The sequence below is a fragment of the Siniperca chuatsi genome, linkage group LG11 (assembly GCF_020085105.1).
Source record: "Siniperca chuatsi isolate FFG_IHB_CAS linkage group LG11, ASM2008510v1, whole genome shotgun sequence".
Taxonomy (NCBI): Eukaryota; Metazoa; Chordata; class Actinopteri; order Centrarchiformes; family Sinipercidae; genus Siniperca; species Siniperca chuatsi.
This window is the reverse complement of record NC_058052.1, coordinates 22,766,731-22,782,318: the sequence shown is the minus strand read 5'-3', so window position 1 is coordinate 22,782,318 and position 15,588 is coordinate 22,766,731. Positions and strand designations below refer to the sequence as shown.

At 40.0% G+C, this 15,588-nt stretch overlaps 1 protein-coding gene across 5 annotated transcripts; it reads left to right on the top strand.

Moving 5' to 3' along the window:
• Positions 1-4,137, top strand: LOC122884712. 5 transcript variants are annotated; one of them, XM_044214982.1, is made up of 7 exons: positions 1-156; positions 353-621; positions 1,095-1,289; positions 1,590-1,756; positions 1,971-2,120; positions 3,341-3,513; positions 3,594-4,137. In XM_044214982.1, exons 2-7 carry the CDS (start codon positions 436-438, stop codon positions 3,839-3,841), a joined length of 1,119 nt encoding a protein of 372 aa, XP_044070917.1. In that variant the 5' UTR covers positions 1-156; positions 353-435; the 3' UTR covers positions 3,842-4,137. The 5 variants fall into 5 exon arrangements, with proteins under 5 accessions (XP_044070917.1, XP_044070913.1, XP_044070914.1 ...); XM_044214978.1 differs by having other exon boundaries at positions 1,587-1,756; XM_044214979.1 differs by having other exon boundaries at positions 14-156; positions 379-621; positions 1,587-1,756.
• The last annotated feature ends 11,451 nt before the right edge of the window (positions 4,138-15,588 follow it).

The following is a 15,588-nucleotide window of genomic DNA, read 5'->3' as shown; positions in this document are numbered from 1 at the left end:
CTGCTGTGTTGTCTTGGTTAATCTCTTCGCTGCAGCAGGCGGGGCACAGAGGAGGAAGAGGAGAGGCGAAGAGACAAAGAGGCCGGCTGCCCAAAACACAACTCACTGCAGTAACAGACAGATTCAATGCTGGAATGTTAGTGTGCTATCTGGGAGGTATTGATAAGACATTCACAACTTGTGCTAAAACCCTTAAGGTCACAGTATATTATACGGTGTTTACGATCATGTAAAAAAGAAAATAAGCAAATACAAAGACTGTATTTACATTGTTGTTATCTGACTGTGTGGTTTGCTATTGGCACCCTTTATTCAATGCTGAAGGCTTGTTTTTGTTCTGTATTACCTGCAGGTTTTCCCTCTTCTGTTCTTCCTCAGATGCTGCCATAAATTAGGAATATTTACTGGTTTGTCACTACGCATACAAATATCATTATGGGCCAGCTGTTGTCATCAGAAGAAGAGCTTTCTCAAGTGAAGGATGCAATTGGTTCTCTCCTCTACGATGCCATGTTGGAAGGCGGTGCTGTACCTGACCTCGGAGTCGTCCATCCTCTCCTCCTAGCCAATCACGATGAGGGCTCTGACTCCCCGGCCAGCCTCCAGGAACAACTGCAACAGGTTAATAAGATTTAAAAGAAAGTCTGACAGTATATATGAGCGATGATGATGCTGCATATGAGCAAAACATTGAGGAGACGTAGACTGACTACATTAGGTGATCTCTTCCTTCTGAAATAGACTGAGCGGGTGAACTTCTCATTGATTTCACCTTTAAATCCATTCAGTCATGAAGTGGAGATGGAGATTAACAGGAGGGGAAAGAAAGTTTTTGTTGCCTTGAGACAGTAAAAAAAGAGCAATTGTGCAAAATGAAGCACCACTCAGTATTAGAAATATGGTCCTGTTGGGGATTGTAAAAACGTTCTAAATCAATACAGTGGCCAACAAGGAGCAATATGATGATGACAAAATGCTGCTGTTCACAGTTCTTAAAAAGAAGGGAGAGTAATCTACTCACCTAGCATTTTTATTTTATTGAGAAAGATGGTATGGTACCATTTAAGCATTTCTGTTCATTTCTTCTCACCCAGCTGCAGGGTGACATTGGGAACAGGGCGCCCACCTACCTGAGGGATCTGATTGGCCGATTGTCGACATTCTCAGATGAGCCCCGCCTGGCTGGCCTTGTGGGATTAGTGGTTACTATGGTGATGGATATGGCCTACACATCATCAAAACAGTCATCTGGTGTAAAAGGGAAGTCAGCGGGGTCATCATCGAGCCAGGTAAAGTCTCTGATAGAAAATGATGAAGGGAATTTGTAAGTACAAAGATTGCTTGTTGAAATAATAAAATTGTATATTCCTGTATACATTTACTGATACATTTCAGCCAACTGTATTCATTAGCCTGCTAATGAATACTGTTAAATCTTGATTTTCCGTATAACAAGAAAAAGTTGCAGAAAGTGAGGAAGGGACACAGAAAGTTTTGAATAATTATGAATCCCCAAATCTGAAAATCAAGATTGTTGAAAAAAGGTTACTATACTACAATTTCCATGCATGAATTACTTCCTTCAGCAGAGAGTCTGGGAGCTCCAGGAGGTGATGGAGGAGTACTTAAAGCGCTGTAGGATCAACCTGAGTGACAAAAGCAGGCTGATCCAGGACTCTATCAGACTTGAGGCCCAGCTCAGCCTCACCCTCACCCAGCTGAAGACCTGTCTGCTGGGGGGAGACTGTGACTCCAGGTGAGAGAATACAGTAGAGGTGAGAACAGTGGAGTAGAGGATAGTATCATATAGTGGAGCAACATGCATACAGCAGAGTACAGCACATAGAGAAGAGCAGCAAAGTAGAATACAGTTGAGTACTATACAGTCGAATGCAGTAGCACACTGTGCAGTGGTTAAAGAGCAGTGGCCATGAGGTGTTGTTTTGTTCTTACACTGTCTGGTCCTCCAGGTCTCTGAGGCACTGGGCCAGTGGAGCAGCATTTAACACTCAGATGTTGCTTCACCTGGCTGGTCTTGAGGGTCAGGCGGAGCCCCTGGCTGCAAGGGCAGCACTGGAGCAATACAAGGAAGACCTCACACAGATCATACCTGCTTACAGGTAATGCAGTACCAATCTACCATTCAACCAGAGTGGAGGATCTCATCACTTTGGCAGCAATAGCTTCCCAGCCAACATGTTCATGTGGTGCCCTATTGGTAGGGTGCTGGCTCCATATGCCACACATGTCTATGCCCATTTGGGTCATTAATGGGGCCAAAGTGGGCTACAAGTTGGGAATCTGTTGGTTACTGTGTGGGTTAGACATGATAAGTTAGGTTGCAAATTTTGATAATTGAATTGAATGTTTGTTTTTTTATTTTTACCCCTTTTGGCCAAAATGCCAGCTCATCACTGACTCACGTGGGTTCCACTTGGGCACTTTGGCTGTGATGTCACTGTCTAAGTGCTACTGTTTAGTGAGAATGGGTGGAAGAGTAAACTTTTTGACTCCAGTGTGTTGGGTCTGCATATTGGCAATGACTAGGAGTCGACTCTTTAGTTCTAATGAGTTATGTGTTTTTAATAAAACACGTTTGGCCAGCAACAAATGAAGTGAGCCATTCACAGTCTACTTTTTACTGATGATGTTTTGGTGGAGCTGGAGACTGTAGGTAGACAACCCAATGCAGGAAGTGTACTACACGGCATACAGTCCAACTACAAACACTGAAGATTTTTTGAGACCATGTTGTCAGACAGCTCACACACAGCACTTCAGTGGAAGCAGGAGCCTAATAAAGCACACTGACAGTGGAAACCACAGCCACACAGAGCCTGGCTGTCTACTATGAGACAAGCACTCCAGCCTGCTCCAAATATGACAGCAAAAACACAAAAAAGACCATCAGACTGTCAGAAAAGTATAACCCTAAACTTTCAGCTTACATTTAGACTTGCTGCTTACAGTAAAAATATCTAGTCAGACAGCCAGTAGCTGCAGTCATGGCATAATCAACAACATGTGAGTACAGTCAGGGAAAAAAACATGAAAACTTAATACAATTTTTTAAAGACAGCCCCTCACCCATTAAGCTTGCAGCATCTCATCACTGTAATGTTGCAATAATGAATCCAGGTTTCTGTCTAATTTAACGAATATACATTCATAAAGCACTTCTATGAAGGCAGTTGAGCGCAAAAGTGTTTCATAGGATGACACATCCACAAATAAATGAGTCAGTTTTGAGATAATGAGATAATGATTTGTTGATTTGAAATTTTCTATTCTTTTCCGATTCTTTCTGCCATCCTGACACCCCCCAATCTCTTCATTATAGGCGTTATAAGTCTAATACAGTGTGTGTCGCGAAATGTCGAGGGGGTCTTCTGGCATCATGTGACCCCTCCAGCGAGGTGCCAGAGGAGGGATCCATGACGGGACTCAATGTGACAGACAGAGAGACAGGAAAGAGTGTGACCATCCCTCTGTCTGCCATGGGGACAGAGACAGGTAGACTTTCTTGAAGTAACCAAGAAAACTGCTTGTGCCTTTCTCAGTTGCATTTAACTGAACTAAATTGAACTTAACAGGGAGAAGAAGGAGAGTATCTGGGCTTGATACCACCTCTGCAACTGTGTCCTCCACCATTAACCTGGACCTGATCACGTCGGATCAGTACGCCCAGGCATACCTGGACCATCTGTTCTCCTATAAGGGACCTGTGGCAGAGCTAGAGAACTACTTTATCAAGGCTAGTGACAATCTGAGAATGCTAAGAACTGAACCAGGATGTACAAAGAAGAGAGGGGTGAGAAATGGGATAGAACAAATTGATTGATGGAGTACATCTTAACGACTGGGCAGAGGGTGTAAATGGACAACAAAGAATGGACAGGGACAAAGGTGATAAACAAGGCAAGACAGAAAGGAGAGGAAGACGAGAAGAGGCAGAGGAACGCGAGCAGAGAGATGAAAGTTTGAAACTGAGTATTGTGGAGACGCAGCCGGATGAGAGCCTCGATCATAGTCTTCACAGTGCAACAGGTACATGAAAGCCATGACCAGACAGCAGCGAGCACAAGATGCCAGTCGTTTATTGAAGAGAAACATTAAACTAAACTCAGAAACATGAAAGATTTTTGCAATGTTGTTTGTTGTTTGCTTAAAACTGATTTCTGGATAGAAAGCTGAATGGCAGTTTTACTGATTTGTCCGCAATGCTATGTACTGCAAAAGTGACATCACCCATGGCCAAATATAAACTTTGGGTTTCAATGTGATTTCTATTAAGTCTGTTACACACAGGCTTTTCAAACTGGGCTATTTTAACAAAACATATTAGTCAATTTCATTAAATGTTTACAAGTTGTAAGAAAAGTGTTTAATTGCCTTAAATAAATTACTAAGCAAAATACTTGGTAAAAATATAACAAGAATCATACAGTTACAATAGATGTACTAGCTGAGCCAAAGCAGCTGATGGGCTTATTGTATGGCTCCCCTTGACAAGTGAACATCAAATCTCAGGAGCATAATAGCTACAGACAACAATCAGGCAATCATCTGTGCAAATCCAAGATTACAGTATTGTTACAGTTGTAAATTCACCAGTAAATGGTACTAACGGTTATCAATAAGGAATTTCTTACAAAAGCTCAAGTGAAAAGTTCACTAAATTTGTGGGAAACCTTCAAGGCTAGTAATGTTGAGAAATCACGCGTTAGCAACACTTCTGCATGTGCCTTGCTCAAGGGCACCGTGGCAGTGCCCAGGAGGTGAACCAGCACCTCTCTAGCTACCAGTACACACTTCACACTGGATTTTAACCAAACACCTCTGGAGTATGGAGGAAAATACATCCAACTCTGCACTCAATACAGCCTGTGACAGAGATGGTAATGTGAAAATGTGAAAAAGAGGACATTTTGAGTGACATTCACAGCAGAGCTGGCGCATTTTGGTAAGTGTTTCTCACTCAGAAAGGTTGACAAGATGCTTTCTCTCTCAGTATTATGGTATGCGATGCAGCAGGTGGGCGAGCAGCACAGGAAGGAGCTCTTATGTAGCTGGCAGCACTCTGTGAATGTCAAACCGGGAAGGAGAGAGTGTGTGTGGATGTTTGTGTGTGAGTGTGTTGGCATGCGTGTGTGTGTGTGATTGCATGCATGTCTGTATGAAAGAGAAAAATATGTATATGTGAAGAATCCAGGCATGTGCAAAATATTGTGCGTCTGTGTTAATTAAAAATGGGAGAGTGATTATGTGTGTGCGTACGTGTATGTGTGCATACAAAGGAAGGTGTGTGAGTTATTTAGAGAATAAGGGATAATAGTGATGAGAGTACAGAAGGAAAGAGGGAGAGTGGTACCAATAGTTGATGGTTTTTCTCTGTGTGTGTGTGTGTGTGTGTGTGTGTGTGTCAGGTCTCGCTAGCTGTCAATGAGTCACTCTTCACAGCTCCAATTACTGGTCTTTGCTCGGCTAATGCTGTCTGATTGGTGTTATTACTCTCTCACTCTTTTATTCTCTTCCTCCCTCTCTCTTTTTTCCTTTTCTCCCACTGTCTATCAGACTAGTGTGACTTTATTATTCAGTGTAATGTAACTGACTGGTTTTGTACACATACGCTAATGAAAAGCAGTACATGTAATTCATATAAACCATACAGCAGCACACATAAAATTGCAATACTTTGCATAGCACTCATTCTCTCTTTCTCATGTTAATTTTTCTCTTTCTCTTTTTTCTTTTTCTTGTACTGTTTTTCTTTTTAATCTTCTATCTCTACTTTCTATCTCTGATCTTTAGAAACAGCCAGCGATTCTGACAATTCAGCTCAGTTCAGACTGATTTATTGGCACAGTAAAATATTTCTTTCATAGCCAAATATACATAGACACATCACAAAAGAGAACATTTCATCATATTTCAACTGAAAAAGGCTGACTATCTTAAAGAAACACTAACATTGATTGACTTCAAAACATGCTTTTATACTATTATTATTATCATTAAAGAGAAATAAGCTATTCCTATAGGAACTGATAAGGTAATAACTGCATATAATGTAAAGTCAAGTTATCACATTTGTCATTTAAATATTGCCACCAAAACCATGTTGTAATAACCAGCACAAAATGTAATTACATGCAATAACATTATATGCAAAAAGTTATTACCATCCATCCATTAGCTGTACTCGCTTATCCTGTTCATGATCACAGGGGTCTGGAGCCGATCCCAGCTCACATTGGGCAAGAGATGGGGTCCACACTGGACAGGTCAACAGTCTATCACAACTATTCACACACATTACCTAGTATTGTCATTCTCTTTCTCCATATTGCAATTTCACTGTTGTTCTTTATGTCTACTTTGATATACAACATCTATTGTATGTATGTCCATTCTGGAGGAGGGATCCCTCTTCTGTTTCTCCCTTTTTCTTGATTATATTTGTTGTTACAAGGTCATGTTTACTGGGATTAACAACAAGCCTGTTATTTACATTGTTACCTACAGTAGATTTGTGAAATATTATGCAAAAGTTCTGATGCAAACTATGAAAGGAAAAACTTGGGGGGCCAGATTGCTTTCCACTGGCCTAAGGATTTGTGATATTGGGTTATATCAATAGAATTAACTTGGCACACCTACAGGGAAATTAGAGTCTCCAGTAAACCTAACTTCCATTTCTTTTGGCTGTGATGTCTCCTTTTTCTCGCTTCCCCTTGTCCTAACTTTGGTGGGACATGTATGGACAAAAGGTCAAAAGGTGGCTCCCACATCTAAAATAAAACCCGAAGAGGGTCCTTATAGTGTCCTTTTATTAAGTGTAGGGTAATTCTACCTGATGGCCTGTGTTTATGTGGGAGTACATACATATGTAATCAAGAGCCTCTATGTCTGGATCTAAGTGTGTGTGTGTGTGTGTATTTGTGTGTATATGTGTGTATATGTGTGTAAATGAGAGCATGCTGGCATGTTGCTTTTACCATCTCCCCTCTCTAGCCCTGTGATTGTCAGTATGCATGTCTGTGCTTGTATGCCAGTCGGTTGTCACAAAAGCGTCGCCGCAGCAACAGAAAATCGCCACAGTAACTCGACATCATCACGCTGCCCACAGCCTCTCAGCAGAGAACAGTCGCTGACACAGAGTAACCTACTGTCGAGAATGTGTGTATGTGTATGTGCACTGTGCGTGTGTTTGTGTCTGTAGATGTGTTAGTGTCTCAACTCAGTTGTGTTTTGATACTGTGTGTGTGTGTGTGTGTGTGTGTGTTTCTTTGCGTGTTCTTGTGTGGGTGTCTGCAAGTCAAAGAGAGGAGGACTTGGTCATCAACTTCTGGCAAGAGAAAAGGTGGAAGACAAGCAAGTGAGAAAAGAAACACAGAGAGAGAGAGATTGAAAGAGCCGTGAATGTATAAATGGAGGGAGAGACATGGAGAAGGAGAGAGAGCAAATAAAGAAGGAATCAACACAGAAGTGAAGGGAAGGAAAGAGACGTAAAGGTTGAGAAAGAAAGGGGCAATGGAAGAGTGCAGGTGAGGGGGTGACAGACTGAGGGAAGGAGAGAAAGAGGGAGAGAAGAAGAATCAGATGTAAGGACAGGAAGTACAGGATGGAGGGTGGTAGAAAGAAAGGTTTGAGCAGAATGATGGAGTTTCACACTCAAAAAGTTTAATTCATGTGCTTCATCAGGACTGTGTGGGTGTGGTTTGATCAGATTTGATTGACAGTGACCAAACAACCCACCAATTGTTGGTCCACGGAGGTATTTTCACCTTTTCCCAACTGAACCCCGACAACTTCAATGCCGGGTGCCGTAAAACACAGTGTGTGAACATCTTTAACTTCCGCAGGAGTTAATGACGCTCACGTTCATTAGTTGCAAACAGATACGTTAAGTTCATCATTCACCAAATAACACTGACAAGAGCACAGAGAAAAAAGGAAATTCAGAAATGTGAAATAACCAAAACTGTTTGAACTTTTGGCATAAAAAGTGTGTTAGGACTACATGATATCACTCATAGTAAGAACCTCATTGACAAAATGTGTTTTCAGGGGCTTTAAAGCTGCATTAATTGATTTTTTAGCCACTTGGGAACAATGACGCAAGCTGAAAACACATCTTACATATTAACACCTTATAAAGCCGTTATGGATAATGTGTTAAACAACTTCCTGTTTACACATCCAGCAGCTGGAAACAGGGTTGTTTATGGCAGAATAATTACAGGCGGAAAACAAAAATAATGTAAAAGAGACTAACGCTCCGTAGAGATGAGGGGGACTGAAAAGTTCTGAATCTCTGGGGGTTTGTCACTAAAAGCGTCATCCTTCACATTACAAATAGTCATTTGATCCATCATCATTATAAAAAGATATTGATTAGTGCAGCTTCAGGAGCTGAATAAGACTTAAGTGTTAAAGCACCATATCGGTGGTTTCACATGTTTTAGCCCATTAACTCCAAATTGCATACACGTTACATTATTGCAGAGCCATTTAGGCTCTCAGATTGATTTCCTATCTTCAAGGCAGCCTTTCAAGTCATTTCACTAAGGGAAAATTAACTTCCACTGACTTGTAACTTGCTTGAGATAGATAATCAATCACAGTGAACAATTTATTTATCAAAGGTCCATTGTTGTCAGCTGTGAGCAGGGACCATTGGTGCGTTCATGGACACTTCAAAATCGCGGAGATTTGAGAATCATTTGTTGAAGCTGCCAAAATCACATTATCCTCTTCGCAACATCCATGTATGTTTAGTGGTAGTCTTCCTTACCCCATATGGACAGCCTTACTCATGATTAAGCTATCTCCTTGGGTGATAGCTTGCAAATGATAGTATAGTATTTTTTTAAGACTGGATCCATTATTTTAGCGATTTATATATGCCAGGATTATTTTATTCCTTTAAATAAGTTATACAAGAGTACATTTGGGGGGAAAAAACCCAACAATTTTATTTAGTGTGTTTTAGCAGGGCTAATACACATGTGCGAAAACAACTTTGATCAGTTACATCAGTGACAATGTAAGTTATGGAAACTGCAATTACTTTGTGATAAATTGTTTTATGATATGACTACATTTCAACCTACTGAAACTAAAAATAAAATGTATACAAGCCTGTATTGTCAGTTCAGTAGATTTAATAATCTAATTTGCTGTTTGCTTGTGCCTCAAACACACACACATCCACACTTTGAATACTCCTACATGTTTCCTCAACTAAACATCTGCTGCATTTAAATAATCTGGAAAAAAAGCTTTAAATTAGTCTTGAGCTGAGGAAAGGAACACACATAAATTCACAGTATGAAGACATATGCATGTGCATTTACACATGTTGCATATACAGAAAAAGCTTCATCCACGTCTCTGGGATTAACACTCCTCTTCGGCCTACATCCAGAACAACATCAGGAATGTTGGAGATGTTACAGAACAGGACATGAAAGAATGTTTGTACATTATGAGATCTCTTGGTAATACCTCTCTGACAGCATCAGCAATTAAATCATCAATACAATTCAAGAAGAGGGAGGCACAATACAGTCATGCCGTAGGCCCTTTACAAGCCTTACTACCATTTACAATATGTGCAACTGATTTGAAGTGTTGATCAGAGTCAGAATGCAATATTCAACGGCGGTAGTCCAAGAGGTCTGCTTTTCGTGCAAAATGCTCTGTTCTTAAAAAATGCCCTAGATAAGATGGGTGCCACCTTACTCCATTTCCTTGTGTCCCAAGATGAAACGAAGTTAGTCCTTTCTTTGAGCAATTTGGTGTCAAGTATTTTCCTAGAGGCTCTCTTGTGAACCTGAAACTTTTTCCATTCATGGTCGGGGAATGGTTGAACAAATAAGCTGAGGTCTGCTGAGGGGTCTCCTCCACCCAACGGAACTGGGTCATGGATTCGTAGTTGTAGTTTATAGACTCGGCCACCGTTCAGGGCTTGTTAAAGGCCAAATCAAGTGTAGTCACCAGGCACATGTATATCAACAGATGTGTCCAGATGAACAAGATGTTTTCTAAATCACACACACACACACACACACACACACACACACACACACACACACACACACACACACACACACACACACACACGCACACACACACACACACACACACACAGCAGATCTGAGGGAGAGTTCATACTCTGGTATTTGCCTGACATTTAATTTCAATCTGTTCCATGTGTGTGAAACACCTGGTCTAACATGGCTATAAACACACACACACACATACAGTATGTGAAAGTACTTTATGCTCTTATTTTAAGCATGTCAATCAAGCCAGTCAAGCAGCTAGTAATTTGCAGAGGTAAATGCAGACATAATGTATATCAGTGCCTGATGAGGCTTTAACTACATATTTTATGTGTGTGTGTGCAAATTTGTGTGTGTGTGTTGATTCTACCTGGACTTTTAGTGCTGGGAGGAGGATGTGACAGTCCCATTACTAAAAACAAACCCCCTGGCCTGCCCAGACATCCAGACATCCCACTCCCTCTTTCTTTTTTCAACAGGCTTGACATTACTACGACATAAATACCACTTGATCTGCTGGATGTGGGACAGCAGGGTTGGAGAGAGGAAATTCTGTGTTAGAATTTGAAGGAAAGGATCATCAAGGCGATATGTCAAAACACAGACACACCAAGAGAATAATCAATTCAGGAAAATGCCATTGATAACAAGTATGTGCTTAAATGTCTTTTTGAAACCTTGCCCTTATTTTGCTTCTCTGAAATTTTAAGGGAGCCTGTTCCAAAATCAAGGATAAACAACAGAATAGGCACCTTTGAGTATTGACCTCAAAACAGTAGAGGACCTAAAGCTCCTTCCATGTCTTGAGAGGGGACATTTTTAGCATGTACGCCAATTAAGTTTGGATCAATGTGCATGGCAGTATCTGTATCATCAGCATAACAATGATATTGTATTTCAAAACCACAAATTATATAGTCTTGTCTAATTTTCACACAGAACATGATGGGACCAAGAATAGAGCCCTGTGGCACACCACATGTTAATAGGGCTGGTGAGCATACATGAACATTCATGGACACACAGAATCTTTTATTAGGTAGAGAAGAAGATTTAAATAATGTATGTGCAGTTCCAGATATAATCATACACCCTCTGAGCCTCTCCATAAGGATATCATGGTAGATCCTTGCATCCTTAACCATAAGGTTGTACAAATCTAGCAGCTCTTTCAAAAAAGTAACTTGTGTAACTCAAGTTTGGTTTTCTTCCATCTACATTGAGCCTGTCTACGTTTGTGTTTCATGCTTCCTGTTATCACACAATTAAGGACTGTAGGAGAACTATTTTTTAAACATGCCAGGAAGTTTAGGACTGATAAGCAATACTCACCAAATATATATACCATACCATAGGGATGTGTAGAGTTTGTTGTAGGTTTACAGTTGTATTTGCCAAATATTTAAATATAATAATACTTTTGGCCATTAGAACCTTGTCACCACCACAAATATTACTAAAGACTAGAATAAATATTTCTATTAAGAAGTCTGCACATGCAGGCAGTTATTGTTATTCCAGTGCTGCCACAGCTGTCATCCTCAACCTCTGAGATATGCAGAATAATGTCTGACTCAGAGACAGAAATAAGGCATAAATAATAAAGAAATATATAAAGGGTTGTATGCGGACCAAATTAATGTCTAGACAGTGAAACAATGTTAGATCGACATTTTGAAACATAAGGAGTCAGTGTGCATTTTCCCTGTTATACTGTAGATGTAGACTGTTCACCCTCCCCACTTAAACCTCTCTAGAGGAAATGTTTTTTTAAACTGTTACGCTTGTGAAGCGCACCAGCGGAAGAGTGGCATTAACCTTATGCTGTAGCTAGATACATAAACAAACAGACACACATGAAGACAAATAAAATAAAAAATCAACCCACACAGAGAAGCACTTTCCATCACAATGTTACATCACTAGGTTTCCAGTCTTTGTGCAAAAAAGGCTAATAGACATTCTGGACCATCTCTTAGCTGAAATTGATGTTAATCTGTTTATCTAATTCCAGGTAAGACAGCATGTTCCCAATATATCCCAGTGTTCCTTTAAAGGACTGCACACCTCTGCTCATTAAAGTTGGACAGAGCTATGCTGGAACGTAAGCGGAGACATCAAACACAACACGCCAATAAGAATGATGAAGGCATACATTGTCCCACTTTAACAGGTGCAACAGGAGAATGTAAACCAAACATCGTTTGTATATGACCACACACTGAGGAAAGGTTTAATCAGGCAAAATAAGTAAAAACACCTTTTGGGGTGTACCATGGGTGAGGAGGGCATTTAACATTTTTCTGTGTGATTTTGAATACTTATATTAAATACTGTCTCATATTCATAATGGTTTGAGATATCACACGATGATGGTTTACAGGTACATGAGATGAATTAGTGGTATGGGCGCTATAAATAGTCACAGTCAAGTCAACTTTATTCATGTAGCCCAATATCATAAATCACAAATTTGCCTAAAGGGGCTTTACAATGTGTACAGCATGAAAAAAAAGGAAGACACCTCAGGAAGAGCAACAGAGTAGGGATCCCTCTCCCAGGACGTACAGACATGCAATAGATGTGTGCAGAATAGACCAACACAGTAAAATTACAGTATGGACAATGAGGATGACAAAATTATAGATAGATTATTAAACATATATATGAAGAATAAGGATCCGGGACGATGTTGTATAATATAATATATAATATAATATAATGTATATCAAACGTTTCTTTAAAAAAATGACTTCGGCTCCTGTATGAGACCTTTGAATGTCTCGTCACTGAACTTTTCTTAATATATAGGCTTTGGTTGAGCACTGACAGACAGATAAAACAAAGAGGACAGAAGAGTGGAGAGAAAATCAAGGCTAGTCCTGTTGTCTCTCACTAAGTGGTTATGTATAGTTTGACAGCCAGCACAGAGTTTCTGACAGTTTAGGCATTATTCAGTGTTCAGGAGCAACCATGCACAAACATACAGACATAAATTCACACTATTTCCCAGTATGCTAACTTGCAAGCAGAGGCCGTCCAGACAAGTGCCTGTCTAGAAATCAAATGTGACAGCATAATGAGATTTTAGACAGACACAACAGTGGGCGGGCAATGAAAAGAGTTAAGGCAAACACCTGTGTGCAAGAAACAACAGCATAAAACACACTGCAACAAATAGTCTCTTTTGCTGACTCACTCATACATATACACATTCTGCAAGCAGTAAACATAAAAAAAAACATCTCACCAAATTCTCTTGCACTTCAAATGCACAAACACTAGACAAACTTGTTTATAATAAAATAATAAAAAACTTCCCCAAACAGGAAGAGGATTTAATTGAAATGGGAAGAATCCATCACTCTGCACACAGAGAATGGGCATGATCCATCACAGTGGCAGCATGGGAGGAGGAGATGAACCGAACACAACTCTTCCATTAGTATGATGGTGCAGGAAGGCTTTCTACTATCTACTGACCAGCTGTGTAACTTTCTATAGGTACACACACCATTTATATTTTGTTTAAAAGCTTTGCAGGTTGTAATTTTCACAGCCAATTTCTACTTTGAGTTGTGTGCTCTTATTTACAGCAAATGCTTGGAAAGGTCAATTATAATTTTTCCCCCCGACACTGTCAGGTTGGTCAGCTAATTGTGGAGTATAACAGTGTTTTTTTAGAGTTTACAGACATTTTGCTTCTATCTGCGTCTAGTTTACACTGACCCCAATGTTTGCCAATTTTTCCACTTACGTCAAGGAATTGACCATTTATAGCAAATGGTTACACAATTAGATTTGAGAATCAAATGTGGAGAACTAATCCACCCTTTAAACACATAAATCTTAGTCAACAATACCAAACAAATATAGCATATAATTGTCTTTACTGAAATGTAGCCAAGCCTTTGACCGCTTTGCACGTTCAGCCATCCTAGCAAACAACTTAATGGGCGACCAAAAGAGAAATGAATGAATGAATTAAATTATTCTTCGGTTAGTTTGAGGGCTTGGCAGGCAATTCAGTTGAATTCAAAAACTTTATTAGACAATCAATGTATGTTTGTGCATACTTTCTCAACCACTGGGCCAGGGCCCATGAATGGACCTGAGCACCCTCTAGTGGGCTGTGAAACGTTTTCAAGTTGAAGCTAGTGGGCCGCTCCCGTCATCAATTTGAGATGCTTAATTTGTTGACAGGTAAGTGAACCGGTAGGCTGTGGTGTGGCGAATGTCACTGCACGATATGTACCGGCAGGTTTCCGCAAATGTGCCTGTTCAAAAATACTCGTGAAGTGAATGACTGATCATAAAACAATCCTACTCACACTCAAGATAACGAAATGTAATATTTCGGTCCGTGTATCATCGGATAATCTGTACTTCATTTGTAATTAAAAACCAATTTTTAAAAAAATAATTATAATAATTTAATTCTGTGTTCATTTAGTACAATTCATTCAATATATGAAAAATATATGTTCCAGATAGTATGTCATTATGAACGTTGTTGTAAAAGATTTAGTTTTAGTATTGTGAACAGGCTGCCAGGATCTATATATTATATATTAGATTATTAGAATAGACTAGATTAGCCAAAATCATTTGTATTATTATTATTATTTATGTTTTAATGGGCCCTGGCCTGTTACAAATTTGAATAGGTGGGCCTTGAAATAGAAAAGATCGAGAACCTCTGTGTTTGTGTACTAGTGATTTGATTTAAATGACATGACTCTACTCTGTCTCTCGAGACATAATGTTACGTTATAGGCATCCGCTAGTCTCAATAACAGTATCGATAAGCTCAGACCTTATTGATTTTCGGGTATTGAGAAATTTGGAACTCGGTCCTTATAGAACCAGGTCTCGATCCTCATCCCTATCTGAAACCGATGGAGGCCAGTTTGACGACAGGGAATACAGTACTGAGGTGATTTACAGCAGCTCCGGCCAGGACTCTGACTCCGGGGACGACGAAGACACGGTGGGTTCAGGCAGGGATAGGAGAGGTGTCAAGCTGGAGAGGAGCAAAAGGGAGGTCGGGCATCAGGGATGCAGTTTAATTATTTTATTTATTAGACTAAAAAAGCTGAGAGTTTGTGTAACATAGCGAACTTGCTGCTCGCACACATCTCCCAGCTTAAACTCCAGGGGGGCCTGAGCTGTACTATCTGACTATTGCCTCTTGAGGTACAAAGTGGTATTATGAGACAGGATGGGCCGGGGCTAGCTGGTTAGCATGCTAACTTCAGTAGATATCTCTGCAAAACAATACACAGACATCTTTGACATGATGTCAAAACTGTTATTTCTTCACATTCTGTTGATAATTTGTTATTTTTTTTAATGTTTTAAACTAATATTCTTACACATTGCACCTTTAAGACATCCTAAATAACATACACAACTGCTCTATACAGCTTTCAGCTCATCGGTTTGGTTCACCAGTAACACTTGTCCATCTATAAGCTTTTTTCACAACAGACATTTTGACTTGTTATAGTAGCATTGC